Below are 27,997 nucleotides of genomic sequence, written 5' to 3'. Positions count from 1 at the left end.
TCCATTTTATCCCGCCCCCCGCCGCCATTTTCCATGTTTTCCTCCACTGTGGAGTAGCTCACCAATTTTAAATGTTGAAACGATAATATTTGAACAAGTGTGGACTTTTACTTCCCTTCCATCTCCATTTACGTGGAGCAGATCGGTTACCTCCAGATTGGGAAAAGGAGACGCCCGAAATAGACGACCATGTACATCAAACAGGTAAAACTAGCGACACGAGTGTGTCCCTGTTGCTTGTTTTTACTGGGCCGAATGGACTAGCACTGGTACTTTGCTGAATGAACGCCGATATGAATACGCAGTTTTAGTGCAAAGCGTGTTTCGTTTCAGTAACAAAGTTCAGAAAGAAAATTAATAAATGGCCGCCACGCTGTGGTTAACCAGAACTGCATAGAAGGTCCTGCCTCGAATTGCCCGCCCCCCTTTTGAGGACGCTAGGCTAAAGCTAGCTGAATCTTCAAACCATAAATAAACGCCGAATAAATCTTTCTACGTGGCTCCGATATTTTTATCTGTCCCATTTACATTGTTCCGCAATTAATTTTAACAATTTGGCGCCTTTTCACGAAAATGATTAACGTTCACCGTTTTTTGTGCAGGTTATCATCCAGGGGTTCCGAAGTTACCGAGACCAGACTGTGGTTGACCCGTTTAGTCCCAAGCACAATGTCATCGGTGGGTATTAAATCATTGACCTTCATTATACTGTATTTTATTTTGGACATACACTTGGCTTGTTATTTGGATTACGACACCCACATAGTGGAACAGTCTTTCCCAACATTTATTCAGTCAATGCACACATATTTAACATCGGAACAATTGATATACATGATATACAGACATTTTTATGTTTTGGAGAAAATAATGTTTTCAGACCAGTGAAGTGAATCTGGATAGTTTCCCGCGGCACACCTAATGATCTCTCATGACGCACTAATGTGCTGCGGCAAATACCAGTTTATTTGACTTTTTTCCCCTGTCTTTCACAGTTGGGCGAAATGGATCAGGAAAAAGTAACTTTTTCTATGGTAAGTGGAACACTTAGCATAACAGCTTCCATCCATGGTCTTGTTATATCTGGGGTTCATTGTTTATTTCTTCCTCAACAGCCATTCAGTTTGTGCTCAGTGATGAGTTCAGCCACCTCCGACCTGAGCAACGCCTGGCCTTGCTCCATGTACGTATCTACACAGGCAGGGCTGGACTGGCACCAAGAGGGGAAAAAAATGGCCCTGGCATTTTGATGTATTCCCTCCAGGCCGTCCGGACGCCTTACCATCCACCTAACTCTCTCATTGATGATTGATCCAGTTTGCTTTGTATATTGTAAATGTTGTAATGGGCTGTTCCCTCTAAATTGTGGGATGGTCTCTTGGAGTAAAATAGAAGAAAATAAGAATGAACTCTCTTTGCATCAGCCCCAAAAGGTGCTGGCCCACCGGGCATCTGCTCTATATGCCAGATGGCCGGTCCAGCCCTGTACCCAGGTCGCATTAACTGCAAGTAAGATTAACTTTAGTAGTCATGCATACATTTTCCCCTCCTGTTTTTTTTTTTTTTATAGGAAGGAACTGGTCCTCGAGTCATTTCTGCATTTGTGGAAATTATATTTGACAACTCTGATAACCGGCTGCCGGTAAGACTGAGATCAAATGTGTATTTATCACCTAGATTAACACTGCTGTTGAAGATTTTGTCACTTTTGCCCATACATATATTTCACGTATTGTAACCATGAAATGTACTTTGCGCTGTTGGAGGCAATGTTTTCGTGGATAAGGTTAGAAATTAGTAACACATTTTTACGTATTTACTTAATTTCTGATTTACTAAATGGTACTTTAACTTTAATAAAGTTTTTAATTAATTGCTTAATATTAAGAATTACAGTAAAATGTTGATTTTTTTTCAGGGAGTTCCCAAGATCCTCAGTATGTCTTAAAAAGTTAAATGAAGACTTAAAACAAGTCAATACCGAAAAGAGAGTTCCCAGGTTATAAAATTAATTAGAAATCTAAATAAATAATTCCCTGAGGTTGCCGCAGTTTTAAATGGATCTTTTATTGTCTGTCAGATTTTTTTTATTTATTTTTATACATTTTTTATTTTTTTGTTCATCAAAACGGCGAATATTGGCACCGATAATTGGCCCGGTTGATAATCAATCTATCTTGAGTTCCGGTTGCAGTATTCTTTACTATATTGTATCTGTTTATTAATATTTCTGGGCTGAATGCAGTATTGTACGTAAGTCAGGCATCACACATACTGTACTACTCACTGAAAGTAGCCTGAGGTGCTTTAACAGTTAAAGACTACTTATTTTATTGTCAATGTGCATTTATACTAATTCATATAAACATACTTAATAACATGACACATGCAAGCGTAACCCTGTACATAGCAACACATTTGGTTTTTAAATTGCTTTCTGCCTACTGCACATTATTTTTAGACCATGAAAGCACTACATTGGAAAATCATTTTGGCATTAAAGTGATTTTGCCAACGAATTGACGTTGAAGTGAGATGAGCAGCTAATTGTGATTGTGTCTCCCTCCAGATTGACAAAGAGGAAGTCTCCCTTCGTCGAGTCATTGGTGCAAAGAAGGACCAGTATTTCTTGGACAAGAAGATGGTGACGTAAGTGTTTCTGTCCCTGTAATCACGGGAAATATTGGCCCCACTGAATTCATGTGATCACATGTTTGTGTGGTGGTGCGGGTGTTTGTGATTGATGCAGTAAGAATGACGTCATGAACCTTCTGGAAAGTGCCGGCTTCTCCCGCTGTAACCCCTACTATATTGTCAAGCAGGGCAAGGTGAGAAGGAAGTGATGGTTTGTTCTCCAACTTGCTCAAAGTGTCCTAAATGGTTTCCAATACCACGTTGAAGTCACATTGATTTGTCATTATAGTAAGATATTATATTGTAAGGAGGGGGAATGCGTAATTATTTCAATGTTTGATGCAGATCAACCAAATGGCCACAGCACCTGACTCTCAGCGTCTGAAGCTGCTGAGGGAGGTGGCAGGAACAAGAGTGTATGATGAACGTAAAGAAGAGAGTATTTCGCTCATGAAGGAAACAGGTGTGTTTTCAGTAATTATTTTATTTTAGAATTAATTTTCACTAATATTGGCAACAGATGGGTCTAGTGGTTGAGCATGTCTGCATCTTAGTTCTGAGTTTCAAGTTTTTGAGTCACAGATCTGGTTTCTTCCTGTGTGAATTTGCATGTTCTCTTCATCCTTGTGTGGGTTCTTGATGCCTACCCGCCTACTACTCCAGAATTCCTCCCACATTCCAAAAACATACATTATAGGTTAAGGGTGCTAAATTTGGCGTACATCTTAGTGTGAATGGTTGTTTTATCTCTATGTGCCCTGCGATTGACTGTCGACCAGTCCAGGGTGGACGCCTACCTGTAACCCAAAGTCAACTGGGATAGGCTGCATCTTATTGTGATAAGCGGTATAGGAAAGAAGGATATTTTTGTCACATTGAGGTAAAAGGATTTCAAGCCACAGTTTGGAGCTTGAAATTGTGATGTAAAGCCAACCCTACTTTTATCAACTCTTGTTATACTTTAATCATGTACAAGTAATGACAGTGCAGTAACGTTCTTTATCATCAGAACAGATCTGTCAATGTAGCAAAACAAGCTGTCACTCCCAGCTGCAGAATAGAATATTTCAATTTTCTTTGTTTGGCTTGATGTTCTATTGTGCTTTAAACTGGATATTAAACAATGCCATTCTTTTAGTGTGTAATTATAACAAAGTAATCTAATAATAATTAGGGGTGTTAAAAAAAATCGATTCGGCAATATATCGCGATACTACATCGCGCAATTCTTGAATCGATTCAATAGGCGGCTGAATCGATTTTTTTTATTTTTTATTTTTTTAAAGAGGTCAGAATTGTTCATTCGGTAGTCTTACCGATTCAACGTCTTATCATCATTGCCTTTTTTTTTTTTTGTGTGTGTATGTGTGTGTGTGTGAATCGATTATTAAACTTCCATTTTTAATGGAAAAATATTCAACAAAACGTCTGACTTCAGGTTAGGATTCACTCCTTGAGCATGGAAGGATGTTATATGAACGGAACATTAAGCCTTAATATTTTATTTTAATGCTGTTCAAACATGAAACAGATTACAACCTCTATAAGACTGAAATTTCAGATAAATAAATAATACATTTTCATATAAATCTTACACTCTACAAGCTTACTGATTAGTATTTTCTAAATTTGAATGAAAAAAAAATCGCAACAATCGACTTATAAATTCGTATCGGGATTAATCGGTATTGAATCGAATCGTGACCTGTGAATCGTGATACGAATCGAATCGTCAGGTACTAGGCAATTCACACCCCTAATAATAATGATGATGCATGTGTTCATTAGAGGGGAAAAGGGAGAAGATCAATGAGCTGTTGAAGTACATTGAGGAGCGTCTGCACACGCTGGAAGATGAGAAAGAGGAGCTGGCTCAGTACCAGAAATGGGACAAGATGAGAAGAGCTCTTGAGTACACTATCTACAACCAGGAGCTCAATGAAACGCGTGCCAGATTGGATGAGGTAATGAACTGAACGTCTTTGTTTGTAAAGGTGTGTTTGCTATAATACTTCACACCATTGTGCAACTAATTGCATAAGTAGTAATAGGTGTAGTAGTCATTGTAAAATAAAACGGTGGCATTTACGTCACATATTGTCCTGTGTTGATTAGTTACTTATTTTTTGGGTGTGTGTGTTTTTCCCCAGCTGTCTTCCAAGAGAGAAACGTGTGGAGACAAATCTCGACAGTTACGTGACGCTCAGCAAGATGCCAGAGACAAAGTTGAGGTAAACATATCCAAACAAACTACCTAAAAATTAGGAAAATAATATAATAACAATAAAACACAGGAAGTAAAAAGTACTTTTGAAGGAAAACTTCATTGGTGTTTAGGTGCCATTTGTAATACCACTACAGTTGGTACTAAAACGGAGAAGTAACAAAAGGTTAGTTTGATGCATGCAACTTTTTACACCAAGTTTGAGTGCTTGTTGGAAATGTGGCTAAAGCAGCCAATATTCACACTCCTACAACCGGCTGGTGATGCACTGATAACAAAGGCTTTATTGTGCTCGCTGCTACAATGTCCTAAGTAGTACACTAAAAAATGTACCGGAAGCCCTAATAATAAACACACAGAGGAGATCGAAGAACCTAATAATTCCTGATAGTTTGTATGCTACATATCTGTAACGTAATTTAATCATTTCAGGAAATAAACTAAAGTTGCTCTTGTGAATGAATCAAATCGTCTTTTTCTTTCCTGCCCTTATATAGGAGACAGAGCGAGTTGTGCGAGAATTGAAATCCAAGATCTCTGCCATGAAGGAGGAAAGGGAGCAATTGTCGACTGAGCGCCAGGAGCAGATTAAGCAGAGGACCAAACTAGAGCTGAAGGCCAAGGACCTGCAGGATGAGCTGGCAGGCAACAGTGAACAGAGGGTATGGAAGCCTCCCATCTGCGTCACTGCTTACCAGTGACACTTTGCCTTCCTCTGCATCACTGCATGTATCCAGCCCTTACTATCACCGCTATCATGTGCACGATTATTCTTTTAATCACAGATCCTTGCATGTGGAACATGGCACAAGATGCAGCCAAGGTGTAATTTCGTCTTCCTTTTAACCCTGTACGATAATAATAAACTATTGTTTTATTTCTTGAAATCTAAGCTTGTGATTGAAGATGAGAAAGCAGCAGCATGCATAAATCCCACTGCAAATCTTGACTGGCATTGGTTTGTGTGCAGAGCTGGTATGACTCACTCTCAGTATGGCCTCATATTTGTGGGCACGTGTGTGTGTGTGTGTGTGTGTGTGTGTGTGTGTGTGAAGATCATCATAAATAACAGCTTTATTGGCTCGGTCTTTGTGACGGCCATGGTGGGTCCCAGGCACAATGCTGGTTGGTGGTGGCTCAGCGTCAGCCAAATGTTACTGGAGCAAAATGAAAAGCAACGCCTTCTGGCTGCTGGCAGTGCGGCTGTAGTGTTGGCCAACTGGACACGTATATCAGTAATTTATTTTTTATTTTTTAATAGACCCCCTGTTTTGTTGTTTTCAGCTTTGTGCATGAATAGCAACCTATTCTGTCTGCTCATACTGTATAATATGCACTATAGTACAGTGTATATATAATATACAAAGCCTATTTGCAATCACAGTACAATGTAGCAGCTTTGTTGCGAGTTGCTTGCTTTAAAAGTACTCTATCTCTAATACGTAATCATTGGTTGCTGTGAACACGGTGATACACAGTGCTTCCTAGTTCCGAGTCTTACAGTTTGTTGGCATAGTTACAAGTTGGTTTTGTTTGTGTTTTTGTTTTTATTAAGTTAGTTAAGCCTATGGTAGTTTGTTTTGGCTAAGGAAATCCATCCTAGCACAATAGATGTTTTTGTTATAAATCTTTAAATATGAAGAAGCAAGCATGGGGAATTTAAAAACCTCCTCTACTCTTGTAGAAACGACTACTAAAAGAGCGTCAGAAATTGCTGGAGAAAATTGAGGAGAAACAAAAGGAGCTGCAGGAGACAGAGCCCAAATTCAATATGGTGAAAGAAAAGGAGGAGCGAGGTATCTCCAGGTAGGGATGACTCATTCAACACATCACAAGTTCCCTGAGCAACTGGGGAACAGACCTCATTTCACGAGTCAGTCTTCTAAATCTAAATGTATTTTGACAATGGCTGCAGCAGGGAATTTGGTGGGTGTATATATGGGATGAAACTAACAATTATTTTAATGATCACTTAATCTGTCAATTATTTTGTTTTATTGGTTAATTGCCATTTCGATCAATGAATCAGATTAACAATGCTGTTTTAATTTCCATCCTTTTATTCAAAAACAAGACCTTTCAACTTGACAGTGCAAAATGCACAAACATGACTTTTTTATTGATAATTCAGTAACTGGTTTGGTCAGTGAAACGTCAGGGGAAAAAAGGGCAAAAATGTTACATTGTTAGTGCTTTTTAAAAGTAAAACCCGCTTTTGTTTTGTTTTTATTCAACCCAAAAGATAATCAGTCTGCTTCCATGGAAGACTGTAGAAATCTGTTAATGTTTACTGTTGAGGCTAAATTTCCCATGTTTTGGACCATTTTAAATTAACCAAGGTCTCTTAAAATGAATTCATTATTAAAATAATTGCTAATCTATTCGTCCCCAGTCAATTTAAGCATTGCACCTTTATTGCATTATTATAGTTAAACACTAAACTGAAATATAAATCCATAACTAAAATGGGGTGAAATGATCTCTGAATACTTATAGAAATATATCAGCATAAATACCAGGTGATAGAAAAATTTTCATCTCCGTTTAGACTTGCACAGGCTACACAGGAGAGGACGGATCTGTACGCCAAGCAGGGCCGTGGCAGTCAGTTCACGTCCAAGGAGGAGAGGGACAAATGGATCAAGAAAGAGCTGAAATCTCTGGATCAGGCCATCAACGATAAGAAGAGGCAAATTGCTGCCATTAATAAAGATCTGGAGGACACCGAGACCAACAAAGAGAAGAACCTAGAGCAGTATAATGTAAGAAATCATTTGTAATTATATGTGCTGCCATTTTTTGTTGTAAATAAGAGTCCAAAATAAATCATGTTTTACACCTTTAATTTGACCTAAGATCTATACAACGCAATTGGAAAAACAATTTTTTTGCTGTGGGAGGCATAACATTGTTGCATATGTTTGCACGTCCTCAAACTAATATATCTATTTTTTTTATATATATAGCTTTAGCTTTTAACGCTCTAGGCTAAATCCACTAAGAATCCGCTGAATCCCCTAACAGCAGCAAAAATTGCTCCACATCTGCACCCGCAGCTTGCTCCCTGTTAACGGCATATTCACTAAGGATATTGCTCTAATGATATAAAAAGTGCAAACATGTTTGACATTTGTGCCTGAATTTACCACACGGGGCAATGGATTTGCGCCAAGAACACAGCAGCTTAGTAGCAGTTGCAAGACAAATGAAATTATCACAAGATGGAGGATGGTGCAAACGCGTTTCATCATTCATTTAATGTTCTTAAAATAAAAAATTATCGATGTGATCATTTAAAAAAATATATATATATATGGTTGGTTGTGCTCTATAAAGAAAGTTGAGTTGAGTTGACTTTTCTTTTTTTGTCTCTAGAAACTGGACCAAGATCTGAATGAGGTGAAGACCCGTGTTGAGGAGTTGGACAAAAAGTACTATGAAGTGAAGAACAGGAAAGATGAGCTGCAGAGTGAAAGAAAGTAAGATTCATTTTGGACTTGTGGCACATAAACGTTTACATCACAAAGTAAGCATTTAACATTAGCCACTCAAGGTAAAACATAATGAAAAAGTCCACTTAAAAACATAAAAAGACCAGACAAAAAGCTTTTCGAATGAAGTAAAATGCAGATTGGTTTTTAGTATTGATTCAACATGGTGATGTCTTTCGCTGTAATGTGTTTTAGTTCGGTGGGTCAAAGGCATCATAATGACTGCATTAGCAAAAACACTTCAATATGAAAACAGCTTCGCTCGAAACTCATACAGACAATAAATACAACTTAAATGTCCATATCATAATACGTTTGCTTCACAAGGGCATTGATTGTGCTTACGGTTTAATTTTGTTCATTAAAATGACATTTCCTTTTATACGTTTCAATATTTGACAAAAATAAAAAAAAACTTTTAAAATGACATCGTGGCCCTACAGTTGAGACATTGAATGAAATGTGAGTCTCTTAGTATATTTTTATCCGTCCATTTTCTGTCCCTCTTGTCCTCATAGGACTCAAGGTCACAGCTAACCAGTGCCTCTTACCAGCTAGTTTTTGTGTACATGACAAATGATTTATTTTTATTTTTTTGGTCATTTTTATACTGTATGCATGTTATGCACATATAACAGATATGTGCTTTCCTCTGTCTGGTCCTTGTGAATGTACTGTACCTAAGGACAGACTAGTACTTTAGGTGTTATTGGTTGTCTCTGGTGACATAAGTGAAAGTGTGTGTGCTTGTTTGTCCTTGTGCACGTGTCTAGCTACCTGTGGCGCGAAGAGAATGCAGAGCAGCAGGCATTGGCGGCCAAACGTGAGGACCTGGAGAAGAAGCAGCAGCTCCTCAGAGCCGCCACTGGCAAGGTCTGTCAGGGTTGTCATGGGGTCTTTAAAAAATAAAAATAAAAAAAAGTTACATTTTAGGCCTAAAATGTCTTAAAAAACAGCCATATTTTCATCCTAGGTCTAAAATTTAATTTACCCAAGTCTAAAATTCTTACATTCCCTCCTTACATTCCGAGAAGTGTCTGCTTTGTAGAAAGAAAGAAAAAGAAGGAACAAAAAATGTGCGTGTTGCGTTATTTCTATTATTTGCGTGCTCAAACTGAAGGAGACATTTGAGGGGGTGCGTTTGCATTGTAGTTCAATGTAGTTCGGGCGGGCGGGAGCGAAGGTACGTGGGGCGGTGCAATTGAGATGTGACGCGCCGCGGCTTGTTTTGCCGCGAGATATGACAACAGGAGTGGGAGGAATTATTGTTGTTGCTGTCTGTGGACATCCGGAGCTCAACATGTCAAGCTAACACTACGGGGACAAAAACAAACGGGCAGGGTGGTGAACGACAAAATTGGCAGACCTAGGTTGGTATGTATTCACTTTTTTGTTTTTGTTACATTTGTTGAACTATGCACCAAAACAACAGAAGACATTACTATTGATATTAGCCAAAGCATCATTAGCACAGTGGTGGCCAGTTAATTGCGATGCTGAAACTTTTTCTGAGAGGACTTTTGCCATAATGTAAGTAGGCTGCGATAGGTGAAGCAAAGCAAAGCCCCTATCTCCGGTGTGCACGAATGTCAATGAAGCGGCCGCGTCCAGAGGTGTGAACACACTATACAGCTCTGGCAATGAAACGCTAGCGAGTAAAGCTAATCGAAACATTTGTTTTTTTTTTTTCCATTTCCTTCTTTTAACCAGACAAGAAACTCATTAAAAGTAGGGCTGGGTATTGGTCCAGATTTCCAGGATCGATTCGATTCACAAGGGCCCGATTCAATTCGATTCACGATTCACACCGATTTTCGATTCATTTGAGGAATTCATGCAGCACCTATTTTAGACAGTCAAAACTACCAGTGCTGCAAATAGTAGAAACTTCTTGCTGTAATTTAATGCATTAGTAAAAATATGTATATTTAGTCGTCAGGTGAATTTCGGGTCAACAGCAACTTCCACAGCGGACATGGTTTTGAGAATCAAATATGTAACCCCCTTTTTTTTAGTTTTTAGTTTTTTTTTTAGGGGTCTTCGATCGGTCGTGAAGTTGGTCTAAAATTATTCCCATAATGGTCTAAAAAGGTCTTCAAAAAAAAAAAAAAAAAGGTCTAACATTTCACTGAGTGATTCCTGCAAGAACCCTGCTCTGTCACTCACTGATAAGTAAGCTTGAAAGTGACTTTTAATATGCAGTAAAACTTTGATTTAGCCGACTATTAGTGGCGAGACGTCATCCGTTACAGCCGATTGTAAATGAATTAACTATAATGAAAAACCCAAAGCTTTTATAACTGCTTGCCACAGTATCATTTATCAGCTTCACGACTCTGGACTTCACTGGTAAGAGTCTTGTCATGCAAATTAATCGCAGCTCAGGAGTAATACTGCACCTGTGTATCTTGAAAGTGCTCTTATAGGGATACACTTTGTGTTACTACTCACTCATCCTGACCCAGCTTTTGATGGGATCTTGGCCTTTTTTTTAATTTTATTATTTTTTTTTTTAAACAATAATGAATAACGTATTTAACATTGTGTTTTCTTCCCTCCAGGCTATCCTGAATGGCATTGACAGCATCAACAAAGTCCTTGAGCATTTCCGCCGCAAAGGCATTAACCAGCATGTGATCAATGGTTACCATGGCATCGTTATGAATAACTTTGAGTGTGAGCCTGCCTTTTACACCTGTGTGGAGGTGACTGCTGGTACCAGGTGTGTTATGTGGTTTTGTTGAACCCTTTCCTTCCTTATTTAATTATTAGCTTACATTATATAAAACAAAACACTGGCACTCCATTTGGAGATCAAAAGGGAATCATTCGGAGTTAGATAAGAAGTTCCCCGTGTCCCCGATGTCACAAATAACAGCTAGAAAGAGGACCCCCCGCATACTTGCAGTTAGGCACCCATGGATTTGTGTTCAGTTTTGTTTTCAGTCTTTTTTTTTTTTTAAATGTATTTTTTGCTTGATTTATTTATTTTTTGTTCTTAATTTCACATGGTTTCATTTTCAGACTGTTCTACCACATTGTGGAGACCGATGAGGTCAGCACCAAAATACTAACGGAGTTCAACAAGATGAATCTCCCTGGAGAAGTCACATTCCTGCCCCTCAGCAAGCTGGATGTCAGGGACACCGCCTACCCAGAGACCAACGTAAGGACTTGTGCACATATAGTTTAGTTTCACACAGTCGGTTCTCCCATTAAACAATTATAGGCAAATACGAATGGTGCTGTGGCCTCTAGGGGGTGTCAGAAAAGTGGTAAAAAACAATTTTCCATTTGATGCTAAGCTAAACTAGCTGAGGCAAGGCAAGGCAAGGCAAGGCAAGTTTATTTGTATAGCACATTTCATACACAAGGCAACTCAATGTGCTTTACATGAGGAAAGACAACACATAAGCATCAAGAAACAATAGTTAACATTCAGAGGAAAAATAAATAAATAAATAAAAATAGGTTACAAAATTTACTAAAAAAAACAACAACAACAAACAAACAAAAAAAAAAAAAAACTTAATTAAAGCTGTTTAAAAGTCCCTAATCAAAGGTATAAGAAAAAAGCAAAGTTTTTAACCTGGATTTGAAAGCATTTACACTCGGGGCTGACTTCACTTCTGTTGGCAGCCTATTCCATCTGTGTGCAGCATAATAGCTAAATGCAGCTTCACCATGTTTGCTTCGAACTCTGGGTTCCACTAGTTGGCCCAAGTCTGTAGATCTCAGAGCCCTGCTGGGTTTGTACTCAATCAGCATTTCTTGGATATATTCAGGACCCAAACCATTTAGTGATTTATAGACGAGTAGCAGAACTGAGGGCACTTCCTTGATTATTTCTAATTTAATTTAAATGCATTTGCTTCCTAAGAGGTGGAATTTCAACCCAGCTGTATCTTAGCTAATTTTATTAAGCTGATTGCTGGAGCCTGTCTTAGCTGTCTTCGGACAGTAGGTGGTGTACACCCCGAACTGGTTGCCAGACAATCACAGGGCACACGTTGGCGAACAACCATTCCAGATAAATGGTTCAGATAATGGATGGTTTATAACCATCAAAACATATTCCTGTCTAAACAAGAATTCTTAAATAAAAAACATTCTTAAATCAATTCATCTTACTATTTTACGGCAGGATACTTGTGAAAATAGAATTTGACTACCTATGTGTAGTATCTTCCCTGCCTTCATACAACCTTGCATCAACCTTGTATCAGGATGCCATTCCGATGATCAGCAAGCTGCGCTACAGCCACAACTTTGACAAGGCATTTAAGCACGTATTTGGGAAGACCTTGATTTGTCGCAGCATGGAGGTTTCTACACAGCTGGCCAGAGCTTTCACCATGGACTGCATCACACTGGAGGGTACGGTCAAAAACACTCCACAGTCATAGAAACCGAGGACCGTTCCAAATTGGAAGGGAATCAGTTGAACACGTCAAGAGGTTTGACATCTGTTCGAACTTGTAGGTGACCAGGTGAGCCACCGTGGAGCTCTGACTGGAGGCTATTATGATACCAGAAAGTCTCGACTGGAGCTGCAGAAGGACATGAGGAAGGCTGAGGAGGAGCTGGGTGAGCTGGAGGCCAAGCTTAATGAGAATCTGCGCAGGAATATTGAACATATCCTTTTAGATTTGTACTGCTTTGGTAATGCATTTTCAAGCTGTCTGTGGAATAAGTGTGGACCAAATGATCTTTACTACAGACAGATTGTTTAGAGTTTGTATTCAGGTTAATTGTAAATGTGTTCTTAAAATATACAGATAATATAAATATATTGCGGCAAAGTGTAAAGTGATCTAAGAATACTGCATCCATATCAAAATTGAAAGAAAGTGACACTTACCAAAATTTTACCCTAGATATGGGGTGGCGGCTAGAAAAGGGCCCATGGCTACCACGTAGCTCTGCCCCTGTATTGTCACAGAAACTTGTTTAACCCAAGAGAATGTGATGCTAGCATGCTAGCCTGGCCCCCTTTGTAAAACTGTGAGGCATATACACAAACTATTATAGTTCCTACACGGAAAAGCCCATTTTGTAGGAAAATATGGTATGCTATGCGTTCTTTTATGTCTTTTCAAGATAACGGTCTTAATGACGTGCAGCTATTTATAGCTTTGGGAATTGATTTATCAAGAGTTTTTATACCTGACCAGCTGAGTTTTAATATTGATTGGTGCACTTTATAGAGGAACAATGCTTTGTGTCAGAAAAGCCTTGTAGGTTTTTTCTGAGTGCACATAAATTATACCCTGACTCGTACATATATCTGACTTTATATTTTAAGAATGGTTTAACATTTGGATTATGTACTGAATCACAAAGCTGGGATGTCGCAAGATGCCTGAGGTAGGTAATGAAGGATTAGTAGGAATAGTAGGTCATATTGGACCGAGCCACAATGACTCACTGTTGTCAGAGCAGGAATGCACATCACGATAAAATAGAGAAAAGGATTTGTGTTGGTTGTGCAGTACTATTTGATGCCATAGTCATTTTTTTATGTGTTTGCATACGTGTCGTGAATCAGGTGATGTGATGTGTGTGTGTGCATAGTTAACCTGCTGGTCGACTATATGTCTGAAGGCAAGCAGTGGACCAATGACCAAATCATGTGACCATATCTTGCTCTACCGCAGTGGTGAGTCACAGTTGACATCAATTATTTAAAAGCCTATTGTTGTTTTCTGTCTCTCTACCTCTGCCTTGTCTAAGTTTAAGTGAGATCACATTGATTCACTGCACCCGTCACATATATTTAAGTGTCCAGTCTATCTTCATTTTGCTGAGACAGACAAGTTAAAAGAAGTTGTGCTCAGTCGGCTCAGCACTTCTACAATTTTTCGTCTTTGAATTGTTCAATATCACATGCTACGTGAGCATCACATGTTCAACATTTATTTCACATCTGTCGTTTTCACTGAAGGACCAAACCTGCATAGCCTGGACCATAATTAAATCAAGTAAAACGCCAGCTTATTGATTTTCCTGTATTAATAGTAGTGGTGGAATGGATCAAAAGACACGGTTCGGATCGGATCATTTTTCGGATCAGAGAAGAAAAAAAAAAACAGCTAGTACTTTGCCTTCACTTATTTTGTAAAACACTTTTCCCCATTAAAAAAATAAAATAAAAAATCTTTTCAAAATGTCAAATATATCCGTTTAGGATTTAGTGTCTTTATTTTGCAAAACGCTTCTTCCCATTAAAAATAAATAAATAAATTATAACAGTCCAATATAACCATTTAGGAATTAGGAACACAACTTTTAAGTGCAATATGAGGCAGAAACATTCTCATTTTGTTGTTGGTCTCCCCCAAACCAATCCGTAGATCGTGCGCGAGCCAACCCGTGGGGCTTGATCTGAACCAACCACGGATCAATGATGATCCGTTGCACCGCTAATTAGAAGAGTTCATTGAAATCCAGTGGAGTGTAGAAGTCATGGACAATCTATAGTGTTGTCTGTTCATTAATTAATTTAGCTTTAAGATGGCAGGATTCCTGTATAGACCCTTAAAAAGCCTTAAGGACTGTTGAATCCATAATTCTAAAAGCAAGGCCTTAATTTGCATTAAAATGTCAATGAAATAAATCTAATAAGTCGTAATATACATTAACACCTGATAAAAAGGATTTTATTATTGTAAATTGTCACATGATAATAACTTAACTTTCTTTATAAAATAATTTATCGAATGACTTGTGGTAATCACACAATGCTGGATATTCTGGACAATACCAGCCACCCTCTGCACACTGTCATCAGCATTCAGAGGAGACGGTTCAGTAGAAGGCTGATGCTCCCCAGGTGCCGGACCAACAGACTAAAGAACTCTTTTGTCCACTATGCCATTGTACTCTACAACTCCTCACTGGTGGGGAGGAGGGTGTAGAGTGCACTTCACTTCACAAATAGGGCACTTTACTGTACTATGCTGTATTTATTTTAATTTATTTAATTCAATCTCCAGTGTAATAACCTTATTTATTGATTGATCGAATTTTATTTTTTTATTTTATTTTTATTATTGATATTAATTCAATCTCAGGTGTAATAACCTTATTTATTGATTGCTTGATTTTTATTTTATTATTTATTCAATCTCTGGTGTAACCTTATTTATTGATTGATTGAATTCTTTTTTTATTTTATTATCTGTTCTTATTGCTGTTGGAAATGTAAATTTCCCAGAGGAAGCCATCCCAAAGGGATCAGTAAAGTCAAGTCTAAGTCTAATTACACAGTGTCAGTCTTATGAGTAGATAGATGCACGTCATGTACTGTAGCAACTTTTGACAACGTGAGACATTGGGAACACTGAAGTTCGTGCTGTTTCATTTTAAATGGAATTAAAGTTTTTTTGTTTTGCTTTGTTTTTTTTTATGTCCTTATGCTGTCAGAACCCTGAATGCAGATGTTCAACCATTATAAAATGATATATTTAATGGCAGAGATTTACTTTGAAAACCCAGTTTGCAAGCTATATTGGGTGTTACGTCCCTCCCAACATCTTTTTTTCCTTTACAAATTTTCATTAGGGCAATCAATTCTCAATGTTTTAGTCAATGTTGCCCAATTTTCCTATTGAGACTTCCTTAACTTGTTTCACGTATCAACAATGAGATCGACCAGCTGATGAACCAGATGCAGCAGATTGAGACACAGCAGAGGAAGTTTAAGGCCTCTCGTGACAGTATTCTGTCAGAGATGAAAATGCTGAAAGAGAAGAGGCAGCAGTCAGAGAAGACTTTCATGCCAAAGGTGACCAAAAATACCTTAAAATTGTATGTATAGTATTTCACCGGGAGTTGTGATCGTTTGTTTCAAGGCTTCATTGTCGCAGTAAAAACGTTAAGGTCATTTGTAAAACTTGATCATCTCACTGTTTTGACAGCAACGAAGTCTTCAGAGTCTGGAGGCCAGCCTTCATGCCATGGAGTCCACCAGGGAGTCACTGAAGGATGAGTTAGGCACAGATTTGCTCTCCCAGCTCAGCCTGGAGGACCAGAGGCGTGTGGATGACCTTAATGATGAGATCCGACAACTTCAGCAGGTGAGGGGGAAATGAGGTTGAGTGCTGGAGTTATGTTTTATGAATGCTTCATTCTCTGCTCCTCTTTCTTTCTTTCTTTCTTTCTTTCTTTCTTTCTTTCTAATACAAGAGTTAGAAGGGATCAGTATTTTTACTGATGATGGTTGATTTTGTGGATTTTGATCACATTCCACATGCATACTGCATGTCAGTAACACAGGTTTGGCAGAGCTGGAACTGCTAGTCCTTGAAGTTTGTTATGCAAGCACATATATCAAGGTGAATTTATTCACATACTCAAATATGTTATTTATGGGTAGTTGCTGACGATTATCTGTACCAAATAAATGTTCACCATTTGGGGGCCCATATATGGTCAGAGAGACCATTTTATTTGGACCACCAAACACTTGTTTTAAAAAAAAGAAAAAAGAGAAAAAAAATCTGATTTAAAAACTTGTCCATGGCAATTCATATTCCATAATTAAACTGACTGATCAGTTGATCATTACCAGACACTTTAGCGACATTTACTGCTTGCAACATTATTAGAATTAAATGTGTATTATGTGTATTATTATTTGTGTGTGTGTGTGTGTCGCTGCGCCTTCTGGGTGGATCATATTAACGATTGGTTCTCAATCCCGCCAATCAATCGGCCTTAACGACGTTGTGCATGCTCATTCCTAGCTGTGCATGTAGCCGCCGAGCTTTGGATTTAGCCATTCATTGTTGTAGTATAGTTATATATTTTGAAAATGGCTGATAGCCGCAAGAGGACATCCGTTTATGAAGTGAAGCCGGCTGCGGAGACTGATGTAGATGAGCTCACACGTTCCCGTCACGTGATAGGCATTTTCCGCAGACGAGCAGGAGAGCTGGTAGGATGGTCTTCCACATGTGTGGCTTCTACTCTTCAAGAAGATCCTTGAATACATCTTAAAATTGTTTCTGACTTAAATAAATAAATTGCAACATCGTAGTTGCCTTAATTTTGCCATCTTCATATTTCTTCTGTTACCAATGCATTTAAATGACCTGGGCGCGGTAAACGGAGCAGACAGCAGCTGTGTGTGGGAGGTTGCTGTGATCTTTTTTTTTTTTTTTTTCTTCTGTGCCAGTTCCTTTCAGCTCTCACCTGAATAAACTCAAGTTGTCCCCGCTTGTGTTACAAAACTTCACCCACACAACCCGGAGCCTTTCATGGTGTTTCTGCAGTGTTTTCATTTCTTCTGTGTGACATGTAACATAATGTGCATTTTATTAAAATTGTGACCATGGTGTTTATTTAAGGTGAATTGATGGGGTTTTAAAATCAAGACCATTTTCACAAATAGCATTCTGGTTTTTGTGCCACCCACAGGACAACAGACAATTGCTGAATGAGAGAATCAAGTTGGAGGGCATCATGACCCGAGTGGAGACGTACCTTAATGAGAATTTGAGGAAGCGTCTTGATCAAGTGGAGCAGGTATAGTGTGCGTTCAGTGACCTTTGAGAGACAGGAAATGATTTAATCCCCTGGCTGAATTCTATGAGCTTGCTCACATTTTATTGAGTGAAATATGTATTTCAATCCCCTAGCAAAACACAAGTTAATACTTTCCTTTTTTTTTTTACTTTTCTTGTCATCAGACTCAGGAGGGAGTTTAGCCCACGCCACTTTGTATATTTGCATGTAATTTGGATCCCAGTCTCAAGTGGCCACTCGAGATGCACTTAAATGCCAGGTGTTAAACCTGTGTGTTCATAACTTTTGATCAGATCAACCCAAATACATATTAATATGTGTTCTGGGCAAGGACTTGAATAAATTTGCATGTTCATGTAATGCACAATAGGGACTTATTTTGATTTGCAAACACAGGAGCTAAATGAGCTGCGAGAGACCGAGGGAGGCACTGTGCTCACAGCCACAACGTCTGAGCTAGATGGCATCAACAAACGGGTCAAGGAAACACTGGCCCGATCAGAAGGTATGGTCACGCTACAGATGTCAGAAGTACATAAAACTCCATTTGATATGCAGTTGATAGGTAAATAGTAGAGTGACTGTTGTCTTAGTCTTACTCTGTAAGCTAAGAAAACCAACCAAAGCGTAATCATTAAACCTTTTGATCTATAATAGTATGATATACAATTCATACTCAAAACTGAGACTCATATGTTGCCCCCTAGATCTGGACGCTTTGGTTGACAAGACCGAGTCGGAGATTAAGGACCACATTAAGAGCATGGATCGCTGGAAGAATATTGAGAAGGAACAAAATGATGCAATCAACCATGACACCAAGGAGCTGGAGAAGATGACCAACCGGCAGAGCATGTTGCTCAAGAAGAAGGAGGAGTGCATGAAGAAGATCCGGGAGTTGGGCTCGCTACCTCAAGAGGCTTTTGAGAAGTATCAGACTCTCACACTCAAGCAGGTATTACCGTCACGCCTTCACTTGCTAAAAACCTTTCAGAGGAAGGACTTTTTACTAAGTTAGAGGTGTATATTAGAGGAGTAGTTTTGAACTTTTTAACTGATCTAATTTTGAACGTATATCTTTGCCTTCATTATCTTAATAATTGAGGGTAATTCTTCTTTGAAGAAACTGGTCATGTTAGTGATTGCTCACAATCATTGTCAATGATTTAACAAGGTAGGAATCAAATTAATATCAATATGCAACACTGTTTCTGTAAACGTCTGTCAGCCTTTTCAAATGATCACTTATGCAATATTTGTGTAAGGTCCCAACATCACTGGTGAGCTATTTTTTAGAACAGGCCCACGGGCAACTTATTGACCCCTGATATAGAGAAATAGTATATACATTACCGAAATTTAAAGCATCTGATCCAAAGCTCCTGAAGTTGCATGGATACTTTAACTCACTCACTAACATGTGAGTTCCTCTGTGGTTATTTTCCACCATTCTGTTTGTCCTGCACTGGATTCCAATATTTACAAGAAGCCTTATTTGTTAATAGCCCCACACCGAACTTTGCTTTCTTGTTTACTTTCTTTGTATTCATTAGCAGCGTAAGGCACCAAACAAACCTTTCAAACTAGACTTTGGCCATGTAGATTTTTCTGCTCCACTTGAGTGACTGGGCAATTAAAAAATAAACAACTGCTGAAGTCGAATGCAGCAAAGACAGAAGAAGTTCCCCTCCGGAACGAGGCCTGAGGCCTTCGCCCACCCACCCACCCACTCACTCAGCAGTGACTCAGATACGAGTCAGTGCTCAGCTTGTTACCTCTTGGGGGCTCAGACTGTGACTGAGTGCACTTGGCTGCAACTTCATTAATGTCTAAGCATGTACTCTTGTGTGTATGTGTGCTGTTTTCCTTCCTTGACAATGCTGAGAATAGCCTCACACTTCATCAAACAGCCCACATAACAACTCTTTATCTGTGGAAGCATGCTCGTGGGCAGAATGATGCCATTGATTGAAGAAGTTGATCAGAGATATGATGGACAATGTTCCTCGCTGTTACCTCTGCAACTCTGATTAATTTATAGATTATGGAGTTTAGAGACGAGTGTTTTCTTGTTTTGTTTTGTTTTTTTAACTCAAGCATCTTACTTAGTCAGCTTTGATAGAATCTGACCATGTCATCTTAACTAATTTAAACATACTAAATTTGCTCCACTGCAAGTCCATGAATGTTCTAAGTCTTGTGTGAGTTTAACTACTTTTACTATTTAGTTGGGGTGTTCCGTTACGGTCTTAAGGCCTAGATACACCAATCCGACGTCGACCAAATGTGACCAACGCCTACCCCCTGTGGCGTCGGCCCAGACGTCAGCACGTCGCGTCGAAAAATGACGGGCACCGACCCCGACTATTACGTACCTTCAGTGCATGCGTGAGAAGTAATTCCCCTCCCTACCATCGGCGGCGGTAGTCATTATTCCTAAAGGCAACTGGAAACCTCTTTACGGTGGTGGGATATAAAAACATAAACAATACATACCGGTTAATTTTTCTCTCGCGTAAATGAAACCCTCCGGAAGCATTTTGCACAGTATAGAATAAAAAAATTAATGCCACCTGCTATATTCAGTCGCGTCCCCATGTCATGCCATAGTTAGGCTTTCATACCTTTATCGACATACCGTTTAACGGTAATATCATACAATGCCAGTCTCTCTTCAACCAAAGAGACAGTCATCTTCCCAATCTTCTGTCCAGGCAGACATTATACATTCAAATGCGGAGAATACAGCAGGGTGATGATGCGCAAAATGAGCGAGGAAAAAAAAAAGAAATAGTCCAGGCTTTCCATCGGTCCTTTTATCCACATTCATCACTTCCTCTTCTTGCCCCGTGCAATGATTCGCTAGCAAACAGCCAATCACATTGATCAAATGCCCCGATTCAACATGTCAAATGTGCTGGAATACCCCTCACCAACTTATTCCAACTCGATCAGACTTCACAACAGTAATTTATACACTGATCAGTGCATGCCAGCGGCCCAACGCTGTCCGACTCCGGACGTCTGATTGGTGTATCTAGGCCTTTAACATACACGGTTTTAGTTCCCGGTTTATTGAGCCATTTTCAGCAGCAAAAAGTTGTTTGTCCAGAATGAATTTGGTAACTTCATTATTTTTTATGTATAACTAATACCTTTAAATACAAATTTTCCACTTGCTGTCGACTGAAGATGACATCACCTGTGCTGAGGAAGTAGGTAATGACCAGTTACGGCTCAGTTTGATGACCAAACCCAGAAAACATGATTGGTTGTTACCTACTTCCTTAGCACAGGTGATGTCATCTTCAGTCGACACCAAATGGGAAAATTAGTTTTTAAAGTTCTTAATTGTGCTAGAAAAATAATGAAGTTATCAAATTAATTCTGGGTAAAATATTCACTTATTTTCTGCTGGAAATGGCTCAATGTAACACAAGAATGCACACTCAGATACTGCCGTACATAGTCATTATTATTGCTTAGAAGTGTTTGTCATACAATATTTACTATAATTAGGACTTTACTACTGCTTTAGCATGGATTAGTGGTACTATTTAGGGTTCGTGGTAGTATTTCCTCAACTGTGCACTGACTGTAATTACCTCAGTTCACAAGCACGCTATTGTTTATTGATGGCCCGCAAATGTGCTAAATTACTTTACTTCTGTGGCAGATTGCTAAATTAAAATGAAAACTACCAGTACTACCAATGTAAAGACAGCGCTATATTTCTTTTTTCACTCCTCTGTAAAAATTCAAGTACCATAGTAGTAGCATATGGAGTAAAAATGTGTCATGATAATTTGGGATAATTGGTATTCTATTCTTTTCCCTGGCCAGTTGTTCCGTAAGCTAGAGCAGTGCAACACGGAGCTAAAGAAGTACAGCCACGTCAACAAGAAGGCTTTGGATCAGTTTGTCAACTTCTCTGAGCAAAAGGAGAAACTGATCAAGCGTCAGGATGAACTGGACCGAGGTTACAAATCCATCATGGAGCTCATGAATGTCCTGGAGCTGCGCAAGTACGAAGCCATCCAGCTCACTTTCAAACAGGTACTGTTTTCCGCAAATAAGTTCGACATCGTAAGTTGGTTACCTGACCCTTGTCTTATCTCCTCGCCCCTGCAGGTGTCAAAGAACTTCAGCGAAGTGTTCCAGAAGCTGGTGCCTGGCGGCAAAGCTACACTGGTGATGAAGAAGGGAGACGCTGAAGGCAGTCAGTCCCAGGATGAAGAGGGCGGTGCGGATAGCGAAAGGGGATCCGGCTCACAGAGCAGCGTCCCCTCGGTGGATCAGTTTACCGGAGTGGGCATCAGGGTACGAGTCTCCACTGCTTGTAATCCGTTCTCTCCAGTGTTGTATGTTAGCTCAAGCCAATGCCAAATTGTACATTATATACATTTGCAGAGATAAATAGGGCTGTCAAATTGCCATCTTGTCTTGTGGTCAACTTGTGGTTCTGTGTTGCGGTGTCCAGGTGTCTTTCACGGGCAAGCAGGGTGAGATGAGAGAGATGCAGCAGTTATCTGGCGGTCAGAAGTCTCTGGTGGCTCTAGCTCTGATCTTTGCCATCCAAAAGTGTGACCCCGCCCCTTTCTACCTTTTTGACGAGATCGACCAAGCCCTCGACGCCCAGCACAGGAAGGCTGTCTCAGGTAACCAACGGCGATTTCACACAAACATCGCGAAACGGTCCATTAACATGGATGACATTGTAATGTTAACATATATCTGTTGCATATTCAATGAAGACATGATTGTTGAGTTGGCCGGCCACGCTCAGTTCATCACTACAACCTTCAGGCCTGAGCTGCTGGAGTCTGCTGACAAGTTTTATGGAGTCAAATTCAGAAACAAGGTCAGTTCGGTGCCTGTGGGTTCTTAAAAGGTCTTAAAGTAGACCTTGCAAAGGTGCTTTTTTTTTTTTTTTTTTTTTTTTTATAGCAATAGCAACAGCGCCCTCTGCTGACAGGAGTGATTGTAGCGCTTTGTCTGAGCATCACGGTAGATAAATGGTAATGGTAAATGGACTGCTTTTTATATAGCGCTTCAACTACACCACATGGTGCCCAAAGCATTTTACAATTTAAGCCTCACATTCACCCAACTGCAATCCAGTACAGCAATTAGGATTGTAATTCAGATGATTGTAATCAGTCAAGTCCTCTCATAATCATTGATGTTTTAACGATGTGTGTCACATCTATATCCTTAAATTATTACACATGGAATTATTCAACATTCAGTGTTGTTTTGTATTTCTTTTTTTCTAGGTGAGTCACATTGATGTGATCACAGCAGAGCAGGCCAAAGACTTTGTGGAGGATGACACCACCCATGGTTAATAATGGTCGACGCCTAGTCTGCTTCTTCTGCGTTGTTAAGGTTCAAAGTTCACTGTTACCTTCTTAGTTGTTCACCGAAGTTCTTAATTGGATTTGACTGAATTAGTATGACCAGAACATTTGGAGTTAAGTAATGCAGAAAAGGTTTACAAATGTTTCTAAAACTTATACCCGTTCCAGCCTGTCAAACTACTTGTCCCACACACCATACTGTTTGCTATTAAATGTTTAAAGTTGTGACTTTTTTTCCTATAGTTACTATCGTTTAGTATATTTATATACATGTGATGAATTGAATTCATGCAAAACCATACCAATGATACCATTTTTTAAATGTCCTCATTGAATATGAGCTTGGAATCCTCCTGTTAGTTTGAATTTGCAATGTTTCTCTGTTCCTTTTGTTTGTAATAAATTGGAAAAAAGAAGAAAAAAGCCTCTATGTTTTTCAACATGCGCCTCCTGCTTCTACCATTAGATGGCAGTTTTACACGTGGTTTGCTTTTACAGAGTTCCAAATAATGTTTTGTGATAAGTGGCAGCTCGGACAAAATAAAAACAAAAAAATAACCCCAAAATATCATAACAAATTGTTTAAAATGTATCACTGGAATAGTTGGGCTAAATTTACTGACCACATGAATCACTTTTTTTGGTGTCATCTATTTGCAAAGATTCAGAATTAATTTCAATAAATTTTCCACAAGTCCCCCACAATTTCACAATTTGTAGCAACTGTTTCAGTATGTTTTGTATAGTGGCTCACAGTCGCAGTCTGCTCCTGTGGTGTTGCGTCACAGGCGGGAGGGACATCATACATCACACATTTCTGCTCATATTCAGCCAAATGATTCTGTCTTATTAGATGGCGCTTCAGAGTGCGGATGGACAATGACCCGGAGCATACTGTGATTTGTCGATGAGACTTCACGAAGCATTGCAAAATGTTATTAGAAATACTGACACCTGCTGGACCTTAAAAGTCCCTACAGACACGTGACTTTCTCGAAGCGCTATGTCCACCGATACGGGGTTCGCTATATGAGCTTGTCGCATGAGCCAACGCTTCGTTATCGCCTTACCCAAAGACAAGAGCGGAATGTTATGCTATGGCCAAATGGATCATCTGAACCACATAATGAGCACCTGACCTGAATCTGACTGAGCATGCCGAAGACTGGACTGATGAGAAAATCCCCCAAGAACAACCAGGAACTGAAGACAGCCGCCTTAGTGGCCTGGCAGTGCATCACCGGGGATGAAATCCAGCACCGGCATCTATTCCAGACTTCAGGCTATCATTTTATTGACTCAAAAGATTTGCAACCAAGTAGTAAAATGGGAAAGTTTGATTTATGATCGTTGATTTGTCCTGTAGTATTTGGTCCCTTAAAAAGTGGGAGGTATATACAGACTGTTTTAATTCTTACATTGATTTGGATGTAAATACATTCAAATTAAAGCTGCAAATCTTCAATCATGTTCATTTCAAGTCCAGTGTTGATGTCCCAATATTTATGGACCTATGTACAATCGAAAGATACGTTTGAGTGTGATGACACATTTGTGCTGGAATGGTGTAACTGCTTTAGGGGCTGTCTTTGGACTGCAGTGAACCACCATGACCTCAGAGGCAGTTGGTTGGAAAGCAGATGCCCACATGTCATTGAGCTGGGTGTGACATTGACAGAACACCTCATGTCCATGCGCCGGTTCGCCTTTGCTTGCCAAACATTCACAAGCCTGCGAACTAACTGCTGTATCTGTCGCCAATTCACATGACAGATGGACACCATCGGGAAGATCTTGTCAACATCTGCCTGGCCCCAGCACGTTCTCAAACTTGTCTTACAAGCGTGTTCAAAGCTGTCCTTTTCCTCCCTCCTTTGTCACTTCATAAACACCTTGGCTTTAAGGTTTCACCCTGCCATCTGCGATCAGAATATGTGCTCCAAGACGCTCAATCATATTAATAGAAGAAAAGTTGTTCTAGTCATCACGGTCAACAAATGAACTTGTCTTAACAGCTGTCAGTGCAGAGTCCTGTAAAGACTTGCTGTGTCCTGACTCCTTACACTTCATGGTGGTCTCGTCTGTCGCGCTACGTGGCTCCAACATCTCCATGTCTGGTTTATTGTGCTCCTCTTCTGCCTTCAGTCCAGCCTGTTTGTTCACAGCATTCAAGAACGTATCTCCTTTTATAAATCCTTTTTTTGTGCGTGTCATTTTTGTTAGTTTGGCCAAACAAGTTACAAGTAATAAAATCAGCGACTTGAATCACACACATTAAAAATGGATTCAATATATAACATTTTGGGGGTACTATTGTTCACTTTGGGGGTGCTGCTTCAACACAGCCTCTTTGTTCACAGCTTTGTTCACTCAGCAGTGACTCAGATACGAGTCAGTGCTCAGCTTGTTACCTCTTTCATTTCATTATTATCAGTATCATCAAGTTCTACCTATACCGTTTAATTATTTATTTATTTTAATAAAGGGTTTTTGCTAATGAGTGTTGGCTCAAGGTTTTAAGCCTAGCCCATATAGGCTACTACCAACGTAGCACCCTTGGCTATAAGCTCAACTATACACTGCAAGTTGGGGCCTAGCTTTGGTTCGGATGCAAGGCAAAGAAAGGGAAGAGTGAGGTTAGGTTGAATTCAAATCTTTCTTGCCGCTTGAAAAGTACATACTCTGCCATTAAAGTTCAAAAAATAAATAAGTAAATAAATAATTAAAAGTTCAACTCATTTAGGATGTAGTGTAGTGAGTAGTCTGTTTTTCACCCACTTTTTCCACACTCAAATTCCCAAATTGAGAGTCATTTTGCATATTTACCTCCTCATATCACTATTCTCAACTGATTTATTTATTTATTTTTAAAGCATCCCAACCTCAAATTGTTCAGCTCGTTACACCTCGGCTCACTATTGCTAATGTTGCTATTTGTTAGCATACCCATTATTAGCATTTCAGCGATTGTTACTCTCATTACAAAATATTAATACTGTTCAATACAGCATTTTTAAAAGTATAGCGTTCTACATTTTCCACATTTCACTTAATCCCACAGCATTTCAGTTGAAACCCAACTCAGTGGTTTGGGAGTCTATAATTTGCTAGAAATCAAAATGGCTACATGTCGCTAATTGCTGTCTATGTCTCACACTTAACTATTTTGACAGTAAAATTTAACGCCTTTATTATTCTTCTTCTTCTTCTTCTTCTTCTTCTTCTTATTATTATTATTATTATTATTATCATAGGAAAATCTGTTTTCCGACCCAAGCCAATTGACAATTGACCAGCCTCTCTGAACAGATTGTGTTTTGCAAATGTTCCAGTGCATTCATTTCAAATAAATGAGGTTGTCACAATTCAATCACAAAATGCATTTTCAATTAACACCCCACAAATCAATAGCTTGTTGATTCAGTATTTCAACTGGTTGTCCGCATCATATAATATTCCTACAGTTCCTGTGCACATTTTACCCATCAAAGTACATAATTCATTCAGGAAGTGAAGTTTGTGTGAAGTTGTAAAAATCACAGCTGTCATTACTCACTGATAGTTTTAAAGATACTTCAAGAACCTTATACTGCTGAGGTACAGAGCTTCAGTCACAATTCTTATCAAAAGTGCCAAATGTTGAAGAACGAATGCAACTCCAAAACGTGTTTACAATATAATGGCTAGTAGGATCGAGTCAATAAAATGGAACGTAAGCAAAGGCTTTGCTGTTGAAAGCTTTGTAAGTGGGCGACATCATTTACAAGGACACCATACTGGTGTCACTGTCCTTCAGTTTTATGTTAACTGTTTATAACTTTGCTTCTATTTTGGGTTGTTTTGAAATCGACCTGCTCTATTCCCAACCACATAACATTGGTAGCATGGCGGGACGATGCGGTGGCATTGGCAGTGTAGAAGAAAATGTTGTCTTATGAACAATGGAATTTGCAGAGTGTTGTCAGTGATTGCATGTGCTTAAGTTGGCTTTATGACCTCATAAAGACCGGATCATTTCTCTAAATGCCAGGGCGAGTGTCATTTTCACCCCTTTTTTTAGAGAAAGAAATGCCTTGCCTCTTGGTGCATCTACTGTGATTAAGTTGTATGATTCTGTAACTGGTTCTTTGTAGACATATGGTCTGTAAATGCATCCAATTTTAAAAAAAACCCATTGTATTGGATATTAATACATACTGTATACTTTATTCTTCTAGTGATCATTAAGTTGTGGTTATTTGGTGTACCGGTTTATATACGTTAATGAAGTTGGTCAGCTAAACGCTCTTATGAGTTGGTGTGCATGCACAAATGGAGGACTCTGAAATAGAGACCTTCCCCTCCAATGTAAGGATATTTGACCTTCATTGCAACGTGCGAATAGACTTGTGTCACATGTGTTCTAGTCGCCCGCTTGCTTCTCACATAAAGGGTCGCCCCTGATGAGGTGAGAAGTAGAAAATTAGAATGATTTATTAAGTAGACTAATCCCGCCTAATGACTTCAGACGTCATCTTAAATCCACTGCAGGATTAACATCACCTTCATGTGTATGTTCACCTACACAGTGACATTCTCATATGCATCAGCATGATATTTTTGAGAAAATATCAGAATCTTGTTTTTTTTTTCATTTGGTATATGCATGGAATATATATTGTATACTATTTTTGGCAGGGAATTTTCTTTTATCCCTGCCACTCAAGATACAGTATTCCTAACTATAATATTAATTGTAACTTAACATTGTATTTATCAAA

General features: G+C 39.1%; 1 protein-coding gene across 2 annotated transcripts; it reads left to right on the top strand.

Annotated features, from left to right (window-relative positions):
* The first annotated feature begins 10 nt into the window (after nucleotides 1-10).
* On the top strand, nucleotides 11-23,658 carry smc3 (structural maintenance of chromosomes 3). Of its 2 annotated transcripts, XM_077523544.1 has the most exons (29): nucleotides 11-204; nucleotides 603-678; nucleotides 996-1,034; nucleotides 1,116-1,183; nucleotides 1,571-1,642; nucleotides 2,570-2,649; nucleotides 2,750-2,828; nucleotides 2,980-3,097; nucleotides 4,423-4,598; nucleotides 4,785-4,865; nucleotides 5,356-5,520; nucleotides 6,543-6,664; nucleotides 7,407-7,620; nucleotides 8,234-8,337; nucleotides 9,123-9,222; nucleotides 10,911-11,071; nucleotides 11,374-11,515; nucleotides 12,576-12,726; nucleotides 12,832-12,984; nucleotides 15,984-16,135; nucleotides 16,269-16,427; nucleotides 17,770-17,877; nucleotides 18,274-18,382; nucleotides 18,585-18,832; nucleotides 21,721-21,933; nucleotides 22,009-22,197; nucleotides 22,358-22,535; nucleotides 22,632-22,738; nucleotides 23,154-23,658. In XM_077523544.1, exons 1-29 carry the CDS (start codon nucleotides 190-192, stop codon nucleotides 23,223-23,225), a joined length of 3,651 nt encoding a protein of 1,216 aa, XP_077379670.1. In that variant the 5' UTR covers nucleotides 11-189; the 3' UTR covers nucleotides 23,226-23,658. The 2 variants fall into 2 exon arrangements, with proteins under 2 accessions (XP_077379670.1, XP_077379671.1); XM_077523545.1 differs by lacking the exons at nucleotides 11-204; nucleotides 603-678; nucleotides 996-1,034; ... (6 more) ...; nucleotides 4,785-4,865; nucleotides 5,356-5,520 and adding an exon at nucleotides 5,551-6,093.
* Nucleotides 23,659-27,997: the final 4,339 nt, after the last annotated feature.

The sequence above is a fragment of the Festucalex cinctus genome, chromosome 6 (genome assembly GCF_051991245.1).
Source record: "Festucalex cinctus isolate MCC-2025b chromosome 6, RoL_Fcin_1.0, whole genome shotgun sequence".
Lineage (NCBI taxonomy): Eukaryota > Metazoa > Chordata > Actinopteri > Syngnathiformes > Syngnathidae > Festucalex > Festucalex cinctus.
This window is presented reverse-complemented; position numbering and strand designations above follow the sequence as displayed.

Coding starts and splice junctions, on each gene's coding strand:
- smc3 (XM_077523544.1), top strand. Junction 5,521..6,542: donor CAGGCAACAGTGAACAGAGG/GTATGGAAGCCT, acceptor CTACTCTTGTAG/AAACGACTACTAAAAGAGCG. Junction 11,072..11,373: donor GAGGTGACTGCTGGTACCAG/GTGTGTTATGTG, acceptor TTTCATTTTCAG/ACTGTTCTACCACATTGTGG.